The sequence below is a fragment of the Giraffa tippelskirchi genome, chromosome 10 (assembly GCF_054371585.1).
Source record: "Giraffa tippelskirchi isolate mGirTip1 chromosome 10, T2T-mGirTip1v1.2.pri, whole genome shotgun sequence".
NCBI classification, from domain to species: Eukaryota; Metazoa; Chordata; class Mammalia; order Artiodactyla; family Giraffidae; genus Giraffa; species Giraffa tippelskirchi.
In genome coordinates this window covers 38,155,521-38,166,273 of record NC_137284.1, presented here as the reverse complement: position 1 = coordinate 38,166,273, position 10,753 = coordinate 38,155,521, and the positions used below count along the sequence as shown (strand labels likewise).

Genomic DNA, 10,753 nt, shown 5'->3' with positions numbered 1-10,753 from the left:
CAATAAAGGTAAGGGTTTCATGAGTCAAATACTGTTCAAATTGCTTCACATGTATTAAATCATGTGATCCTTTTTACTTATCCAAGGTCAGTTAATGGCAGAGCCAAGATTAAAATTCAGTTTAGTTCCGGAGCTTATACTTAATCATTATGTTTTTTTATAGCTTTTTCCATTAGGCAAATAAAACAATAATCATCACTGAAAAAAGATAAGGTGTAATTTTATTACTTTCAACATTGCATCACAATGAACAAAACAAACTAAAGTAACACACAGCTTTACAAAAATAAATTTTTATTAAAAGCAGTAGAGTCTGAGCAGGAGACAGTACAAAGAGTGTAAACAATGTAAACATCACTACATTCAGCTCAGCCTGATTGAATGCTGAAAGACAACTCTAAATGCTCTATGTGCCCTTACTAGCAGGATACATTAGTTCTATTGTACACAGAAAACACGCTAATTTTGATTGGGAAAAGGACTTTATCGCAGTCGGTCCCAGCGCCAAATGCTGGCATCATCACAAACAGCTATAAGAATGCTGCTGTCCCTGCTGAAACTGGTTTGTCGAATAGCAGCCCCGCATTTGTGATGAGTCAGTGTTGTGCATCTAGGGAGAAAACATGACAACAGGTTTTAAATACCACACACATATAATGCTGTCAGTATCAAACTTAAAAACAGTGAATAAGAAAATGAATAGATGTTCTAAGTCATACATACAGAAAGCACGTGAAACCAGAATATACTTCACTAATAGCCTAATCTCAAATTTCGGGTGTATTTTAAATCAAAGAGGCACCATATAACTTTTACAAAAAAAGAGAAATAACTTACTACCAAAGTACTCAGGAAAAACAATTATTATTAGAATAAAAAAGAAATACTTTACAATATGCTAAGAATGTAAATGTTACAAATGATGTTAAGGATGGCATTGTAAGTATCAATTACTTACTCTATAGTGACAGCACTCTGGAGGAAAAGTCAGAAATTATGAAGAGGAATTTCTAAATACTTACTTGGCTTTATGAGGATCTTCTACTTCTAAATCCCAAACATAAAGTTTGCCAACCTGATTGCCCAATGCAAGCATCTGTATAAACATATTTTAAAAACCCATAAGAAACAAAACAAAACCTCATCAAATTATTAATATAAGCTATAAAGATTTCAAGCAATCCTAAGATACCTTTCTTATTGCAGAAAAACCTCAGCTCCACCCTATGGCAATGCTCTTGGTTATTTCTTTGCATCTTATATTTCTGATGTGTAAATGAAGATAAGAGCAATTAATGCTTCACAAAGGTGTCCTGAATAAATTAAGCCTTTTGGCAAATTTTTGAAGAACTTTGTAATGTACACAATTAGCATGTATTCTTCATTCTGCCTTAAAGAACTGTAATAAAAGCCACAGAAAATTTCCAAAGCTTTCCATATAGAAAGAAATAACCAAGTAATTTGTTATCATAAAATTCTAATACCAAACTTCTGTAAAATTTTAGATAACTAAGATTTTGTCTCTATCTTCCATGCTGGTTTTCCATATAAGAAGATGAACATTCTAATCACCAAAACATTAAATCTTAGTAACAGATGTTATGGAAAGTAAACACCTAACTGCCACCATTGACACCTGTCAATTTCATCTATAATAAGCACTGCAAATGGTGTGCAGAGCCACAAGGGTAGAATAACATCAAAGGCTAAAGCAAATAATACAAAAAAATCAAGGTATATTACACTTAAGAGGAAAGAGAACACAGATGGACTCAGAGAAAACTAAAATTGCATGGTTTTAAGTCAAATAATTTCAAAATGTAAAATATGTTGCTACCTTTTGCCAGAAATCCATAGAAAACCTCATGTACCAAATGTCACACTGGCTGTAATCAAATCGCCCAAGAATAGTCACATTAGACTCACTGGGTTTAATTTTATCTATATCATCTTCCATTTTCCCAGGTTTCCAGCATACAATGGCATTTTCACAAGACTTAAAAAAAAGACACGAGATAAAAAAGAAATGTTAATTGTAGAAATGAATTTTAAACATTACAAACTAAGCTTTTTCTCAACTATCATTTCAGAATTCACAGCTCTTTAAACCTGGTTATCCATTAACTGAGTCCAATGATAAACATATTCATTTGTATTTACAGAATCAGTATCCACGCTTACAGATAAGACGTCTGATTGTCTGATTATCAACAGATTTTAACAATACAAAAGCATTACACTATCTAGAATATTCATTTTTGAAGTCACAACTTCTCTTCCAAACCAAGTTTCAGCCTTAGATACTTCAGCATACAGAGACTTAAGTATTTTATAGTAAAGATGAAATTACAAACATATTAGAATACACGATTCTTCAATATGGCCCCTGCTAATTCCATGGACTGCAAGAAGATCAAACCAGTCCATCCTAAAGGAGATCAGTCCAGATTGTTCATTGGAAGGACTGATGTTGAAGCTGAAACTCCAATACTTTGGCCACCTCATGCAAAGAATTGACTCATTGGAAAAGACCCTAATGCTGGGAAGGATTGGGGACAGGAGGAGAAGGGGACGACAGAGGATGAGATGGTTGGATGGCATCACCGACTCGATGGACATGGGTTTGGGTAAACTCCGGGAGTTGGTGATGGACAGGGAGGCCTGGCGTGCTGTGATTCATGGGGTCTCGGGGTCGGACACGACTGAGCAACTGATCTGAACTGAATTCCATCTTTCCCTATTTCACTTCTAATCTCCTGTGGTTTCAATCCACTGTGGTTCCCTTTATACAGTTAACTATTAATCCTTCGTCTGCAGTATCTGTACTACATGGTAGTTACTCAATAGATGTTGTAGGAAAGCTAATGAATTCATAGAAGGGGCCTTACAGATGGGATTATACAGAAGGCAATAAAAGCAGTGATTCAATATCCCCACACTGGTAAGGGGACAGGAGTGAAATAGGCTGAGTAACAACTTCTCTGTCCTGCAACAGTGAATCTTTACATACATTCTACTTTAGTAGCAAGTGGTGAAGAATAAAATGGGAGAAGAAAATGCAACACAGAGGGCACTATTTATATTACTGTGTAGGCTAGTGGTTTGCCAGTTAAGGGATCTTTGGCAATGTCTCTGGCTTGCAGTTAACAGAGGCCAGAGAATGCTGAAAACTGCAATGTAGAGAACGGCTCCTCCCCAAAAAAGAACTGTCTGATCCCATTATCTCAGACCCAGGACTGAGAAATTCTGATGGAGATGAAGGGTGCTTACTGGAATTTTATAGGACACATTCTACACAACCACATACGGTAGCCCTGTGGGGTTCACTGGCATTTCAACGGTTTAACAGCAGGGTCATAGGGAGATTAGGGAGTGAAGAACATGTTTTTTTCTTCTTTGCCTTTTTTAGATTATATAAAATCCCAGGGTTACAGATCCATTATACAAGTTCTTTATTGTAAAGTACCTCAGAGAGCACCTAGTCTGGTGCCTCTTTTAAGTGCACAGTTGGATTGACAGCCTTTAAAAACACATCTTGGCCCCAATCTCACTGAATCACAGTTTCTGAGAGAGGAGGCCAAAGCAGCAGAATTGTAACATAGCTCTTCAAGTGCTCCTTACTGACTGTACTGGTAAAGGATCGTTAGCCAGTTGAGTCCCCTCACAGAGAGCTAAAGCATAGGGAGGTAAAAAGAATCTACCCACACTAATGGATGGCTGTACTTGAAAGTCATCTAGAGAGTTTCTAACAATTACAAATCCTCAGGTCCTTGTGCCAGATGTAGAATACCTGGGGACGAAGCTTAGGAATCTGGTTTTCACCATGTCCTCCCAGTAGTTCTGATGTGGAGCCAGATTTGAGACCACCAATACTCAGTTCAGCCTCTTATCTAGAAGCAGAAATCTTTTCCTATCATCTGATTAAGTTCTAAGAGCAGAAATTTTAGAGCTATGGCCTTTTTACATCTGCTTCCAGCAACAAATGAAGTAGAGGTACTTTTCCCTATTCATCTCACTAAATAGAACTTAAAAGTCTGAAGGGTAAGGAGGAGGCAGACAGGTTAAGGACCCTGGGACACTGAGTTCCTTGGTTTTCTTTTGCCTCCTTTCTGCATCCCAGACTGCATGCTAGAGAAGGTAGTGATGCAACAAAGCTAAAGACAAAACAAAGCCCCACAAAGCCTAGTCTCTCCAAAGGACCAGGAAAGGGGCAACCCAGCATGAGAAAATTTTCAGGTAAACAATACCACAGAAAAAACTGTGGACCTGCCCACACATGAACCAGCAAAGTCCCAGTAGGAATCCCTTCTCACAGGTGGTAACTAAATACTTCAAGTACATAATACCCTGCTGACTCCTCCCTACCCCTCATGGTAATGAGGTGACTCCTCCTCTCTGGCTGGGGTCGTATTAGAGGCGGCCTAGCAGAGTCTAGCAAAGTCCAGAGTCGAGAGAAGTGGACGACAGAGGATAAGATGGTTGGATGGCATCACTGACACAATGGACATGAGTTTGAGCGAGCTCCGAGAATTGGTGATGGACAGGGAGGCCTGGTGTGCTGCAGTCCATGGGGTTGCAAAGAGTTGGACATGACTGAACTGACTGACCGAACTGAGCAGAGTCAGGATGTTCACAACCACGTACCAGTGTCAGCGGAGACCACCCAGGGAGCAGTAAAGAGGGCTCCAAACCCCTCCCTGCTAAGGTAGTGTCAGCTGAGGCCCCGTGAAAAGCCTGAACTCCTGCCCCATAGAAAAGAGACATCATCACCAAGTCAACCAAGTGGGAAACCTGAGCATCCCTTGCCACCTCCCAATCACGAAGCGGCACGGACTTTACAGCTGAAAATTTATCAAAGGAAGCCTGCTGTAAGAGATCTAAATGAGAGCCCACGTTTCCTAACAGTACCATATCTCCATCAAAGTTCACTTGTCATACCAAGAAATGTAAAATCTCAACTTTAATGAGAAATGATAACAAGAGACACAAACAATGAGATGACACAGATATTAGAACTATCTGACAAGGATTTTAAAGCAGCTATCATAAAAATGCTTCACCTTAATATAAAATTAAAAGTTCAAAGTTTGAAAAAAAATGGTTCAATGAGAAATTACAAACACATTTAAAATACAGTCTCAGCAAAGAAAATAAAAGATAAGAACCATGTGGAAATTTTAGAACTAAAACTACTATAACCAAAATAAAGAACAACTGAAGGGCTCACCAGCAGAAGAGAGGTGACAGTCAGTAAATTTCAAGTTAGAACATAGAAATTACCCAATTTGAACAAGAACTGAACAAAGAAGTTACCAACTGAACAAAGAAAAATAGACTTATTAAATGACAGAGTCTTAGGGACCAAACAAAAAATCTAAAGTATCATTAGAGGAGAGCGGGGAGAAAAAGGGGATAAAAAAGAATTTGTGTGATTGCTGAAAAATCCTCATATTTGGGACGATATTATGTCCCCTAAAGACAGACCTACAGATTCAAGACGGTGAATGAATCCCTCAAAGACATCAATATCAAGCACAGCACAGTCAAACTTCTGAAAACTAAAGACAAAGGAAAAAAAAATCCCCAAAGCAGTTAAGTCAGAAAGAATACCTTAGCTATGAGGAAAAACCAATTCCAGTGGTGGCAGATGTCTCATTACAAATGACCGAGACCAGAAAGGAGCGGGAACAACATTGTCCAAATGTTTAAAGAAATAACTGTCAACACAAAATCCTCTATTCAGGGAATATACACTTCAGGAATAAAGGGGAAATGAGGACGTCCATAGACTAAGAAAAACTGAAAGAATCTGTCACCATTCTAAAACAATAGCTACAGAACGTTCTATGAACAGAAAGGAAATGATAAAAGAAGGAATCTTGGAATATTAGAAAGGAGGAATGAACAACAGAAAAAGTAAAATGAGTAAACACAAAATTCTCCTTTCCTTCAAGTTTTTAAATTGTTTGATGGTTCAAGCAAAAATTGTAATATTATTTAATGAAGTTCTCAATTGTAAAGGAAATATTTAAAACAATTGTAAGTGGAGGACAAAGAGGGAGATAAGCTTCCTATACTGCATTTGAAGTGGTAAAATGATGATATACTGATGATCACATACATATACTGCAACTCCCAGAGAAAATATAAAAACAAAACAAACTACACAAAGAAATACACTTAGAGGTAGTACAGATAGATCAAACTGGAATTCTAAAATATGTGCACATAACCTACAGGAAGTTAGGGGAGAAAACCCAGAGAAATGAAAAAAAATTAAATGCCAGACAATGTAACAATTGGTAAGTTAAGGCTCAAATATAAACAGTCTAAATTTACAAACTAAAAGACAGTTTCTCAAAGTGAATTAAAAAACAGTATGACCCAACTGTATGCTGTCTGTAAGAAACTCACTTCAAATGTAAGAATACACATAGATTAAAGGTAAAGCATTTGAAGTAGATACACCATGTAAGCATTAATTAAAGGAAAGAAAGAACGGCTATACTATACAATAAAAGGAGACATCAAAGCAAAAAAATCTACCAGAGATAGAGATGGACTTTCCACAATGATAAAAGGGTCAAGCTACTAAGAAAAAGCAATACTAAATGTGTATATGCTAACCAACAGAGCTGCAATATGTCACAGAACTGGAGGAGACAGGGAAAAATTCATAATTCTAGTTGAAGACTTCAGCACTTAGAGCAGACAGACATCAACAAAGACAAAGAAGAATTCAACCACACTCAACCAATAGGATCTAACTGACATTTACAGAACACTCCACCCAACAACAGAATACACATCCTTTTCAAGCTCCCACAGAACATACCCAAAACAGGGTCAAAAAACAAATCTGAAAAATTTTAAAGAATCAAAATCATAAAAGAATATATATTGACTGACCAAAATGGAATCAAACTAGAATCAGTAAGAGAAAGATAATGAAAATTTTTCAACACCTAAAAACTAAATGGGCTTCCCTAGTAGCTTAGTCAGTCAAGAATCTGCCTGCAGTGCAGGAGACCCAGGTTCAACCCCTGGGTTGGGAAGATCCCCTGAAGAAGGGAATGGCAACTCACTCCATTACCCCTGCCTGGAAAATCCTATGGACAGAGGACCCTGGCAGGCTACAGTCCATGGGGTTGCAAAGAGGTGGGCATGACTTAGTGACTAAACCACTACAAAAAACTAAATAGCACATTGCATATCAAACTTTTTGTGAGAAGCAGGTAAAGCAGTGCTAACTGGGAAATTTATAGCACCAAAAGCTTCCATTAGAAAAGTCTTAACTAATAATCTAAGCTCCCCAAACTAGCAAATAGAAAAACAAAATAAACTCAGGAGAAGACATAAATTACTGATTTCAGGAATGAAATTGGGGCTATCACCAAAGACCTTGCAGATATCAAAAGGATAGTAAGGGAATACTCAGCTCTCCACACATAAATTTTATATAGATGGGATGGATCAATTCCTGAAATAGCACAAACTACCACAACTCACCCAATATGAAACTTCATTCGTACAACCTTTTCACTTTTAAGGAAATCAAGTTTTTAATTTTTAAATTCCTCCTCAAAAATTTTTAGGCCCAAATGCCAGTATTATTGATATCAAAACCAGACAAAAACAATACAAGTAACAAAACTTCAGACCAATATTGCATCTCATTAATACACATAAAATCCTTAACAAAATATTAGCAAACAGAATTCAGCAACATATAAAAAGAATTATACAGCATGACAAGTAAACTTATTCCAGTGATTCAATATTCAAAAACAATGAGTGCAGTCCATTGTATTAACAAGCTAAAATAGAAAAAACAATGATCATATCAATTGATGCTGAAAAAGCATTTGACAAACTTCAATACCTATTCATGATAAAACTCTGAAAAAATTAAGAAAAAGAACTCTCAACTGGATCTAGAACATCTAAGAAAATCGTACAGCTAGGACTTCCATGGTGGTCCAGAGTGTCTGGCAATACAGGGGACATTGGTTCGATCCCTGGTGGGGGAACTAAAATCCCACATGCTGCAGGGCAACTATGCCCGCGCACCACATACAGAGAGCCCATGTGCCACAAGGAGAGACCCTGAACAAGGCAATGAAGATCCCAAGTGCCGCTGCCAAGACCTGACACAGCCCAAAAGACAGACACTAAAGAAGAATCAAAAAGCTGATATGTAAATTGTGAAAGAACAAATTCTTTCCCCCTTTAACATCAGAAACAAGCCTAGGAAGTCTGCTCTTAACACATTACTGAACAGAGACATATTAACATATCTTTTGTTACCTGAATGCTATTGACTGGAGATACATCAATATGTTTTTAGAGTGATACAATCAATATCACCATGTGAAGTCGTTAAGAGCTTAAACTGCACCAAGGGTTCATCATACAGCTTATGAGTGTCATTATCACTTATGTTTTGCTCCATCAGGTTTTTGTTCTAACTATGTGTATATTATAAACATAAAATTTTCATAAATGACATATTACGATATTTTGAGGAAGAATTTTTCAGTGAATTTTATGCAGATATGTTCTATGTTTAAATGACATATATACTAGTGTCTCAGAAGATGATAGTTCTTCAGAATATAGTTCTAATTCAGATGATGTGAATATCAGACCAACAAACAATCTTAATGACTGATTCTGATACAAAGTGAAAATGCAACAGTGCTGGAGATTGCTCCTGTACTTCTACAGAAGAGTGGATTGAAGACAACATTTCACAAAAATTAGAAGAATTACAGGTATGTCAGGTGTAACTGACTATATGTACCTGTACAGTGTTAGTGAAATAACAGAACTAATTTTTGACCGGTCAAAATAAATATCACCAGCCACAGGAGTTAGTTTCTGCAAAAATCCCCTGGTCATTAATGAGTTAACACTGCTATTCAATGTAGCACCAGAAGCTTGTCAGTGAAATGAGACAAGAAATGGAAAATTCTTTAAAAATTCAGCTCAGAGATACAAAAACTGTCCTTATTTAGAGATAAAACGATGATTTATGTAAAAAATCCCAAGAAATTAGCCAACCCCCCCCCCAACAAACTATCCTTCTTGAACTATAGTAGTTAAAATAGATAGGATTCAAGATTAATACACAAAAATAAATTTATTTCTATATATTAGCAATGAACACAAAGAGATGGGAATCAGAAATACCATTTATTATAGTCACTCTAAAAAGAGAAATACTTAAGGTACACATCTAACAAAGTAGGTACAGGACTTGCATGCTCAAAACTACAAAATGCTGGGGGATTCCCTGGTGGCTCAGTGGTGAAGAATTCATCTGCCAATGCAGGAGACATGGGTTTGATCCCTGATTGAGGAAGATCCCACATGCCACAGAGTGACTTAGCCCATGCACCACAACTATTGAGCCTGTGCTCTGCAACAAGAGAAGCCACTGCAATGAAAAGCCCATGCACCACAACTAGAGAGTAGTCCCCACTCGCCACAACGAGAGAAAAGCCTATGCAGCAAAAAAACCCCACCACAGCCAAAAAATAAAATAAATAAAATTATATTTTAAAAAACCTACAAAATGCTGATAATAAAAAATCAAAGATCTAAATAAATGAAGACATACCAGTCAAGGACAAGAAAACTAAGCAGAGTAGATATTAATTCTCCACCAAACTTATACACAGGTTTAACACAATTCCAATTAAAATGTTCCCTACGCCCAAAGAAATCCCAGCAAGATTTTCAGTAAATGTAGACAAGATAATTCTAGACCTTATATAGAAAGGCAAAGGAACTAGACGAAAATAATTTTGAAAAAGAATAAAGTGGAAGTAATTACTCTACCAATCCCAAGACTTATTATAGAGCTAGAGCAATCAAGCCTGTGTATGTAGTACTGGTAGAGGGAACAGAATAGAATAACTAGAAACAGCCTCATACAAGCATGGCCAAACAATTTTGAAAAAAGTGCAAAAGCAATTCAAAGGAGGAAAGACAGCCTTTCAACAAGTGGCACTGGAACAAATGGATAAACTATAGGCAAAAAATGAACTTTCTACCTAAAATGTCATACAAAAATTAACTTAAAATGGACCATAAATTTAATATAAAACATTATAAAAACTTTTGAAGGAAACACAGGGGAAAATCTTTAGGATCCATGGCTTAATGAAGAGTGTTTCAAAGTAATAGCAAAAGCATTATCCATAAAAAAATAATTTTTTTAAAAAAATCAATAAATTAAACTTTATCAAAATTGAAAATATTTGCTCTGCAAAAGACCCTGTTAAGAGAAGGAAAAGACAAGCTACAGACTGGAAGAGAAAATTTGCAAACTACTTATCTGACATAGGATTCAGAATACATGAAGAAGTTTCAAAACTCAACAGTAAAAACACAAAACCAATCCAATTAGAAAATGAGCAGAAGATACGAAGAGACATCATTGAAAGGATATATGGATGGTAAATAAGCACATGAAAAAGATGTTCAACACCACTAACCATCAGGGAAATGTAAATTAAGACCATGATGACGTATCACTACACACCTATCAGAACAGCTAGAATAAAAAATAGTGACAATACCAAATGCTGGCGAAGATTCGAAGACACTGGATCTTTCATACATTGCTGGTGGGAATGTAAAATGGCACGGCCACTCTGGAAAATAGTTTGGCAGGTTCTTAAAAAACTAAACAAATGTAACCATGACCCAGCAATTGCCCTTCTAGGCATTTATCCCAGAGAAGTGA

At 36.7% G+C, this 10,753-nt stretch overlaps 1 protein-coding gene across 13 annotated transcripts in view; it reads right to left on the bottom strand.

Annotated features, from left to right (window-relative positions):
- Positions 1-277: 277 nt before the first annotated feature.
- The window catches only part of EED (embryonic ectoderm development), a 30,387-nt gene continuing 19,911 nt past the window's right edge, over positions 278-10,753 (bottom strand). For 8 of the 13 annotated variants that reach the window (XR_014067400.1, XM_081536339.1, XM_081536348.1 and 5 more), the window contains 3 exons: positions 1,838-1,996; positions 1,023-1,096; positions 278-610 (listed from right to left, as the gene is read on the bottom strand). Coding sequence is in view for 11 of the 13 variants with exons in the window: in XM_081536339.1 (XP_081392465.1) it covers positions 484-610; positions 1,023-1,096; positions 1,838-1,996 (360 nt within the window). In the remaining 2 variants the exon portion in view is untranslated. Of the gene's footprint in view, positions 611-1,022; positions 1,097-1,837; positions 1,997-10,586; positions 10,662-10,753 lie in introns of all 13 variants that reach the window. The other 5 variants (XR_014067399.1, XM_081536338.1, XM_081536340.1 and 2 more) reach the window with 2 other exon arrangements.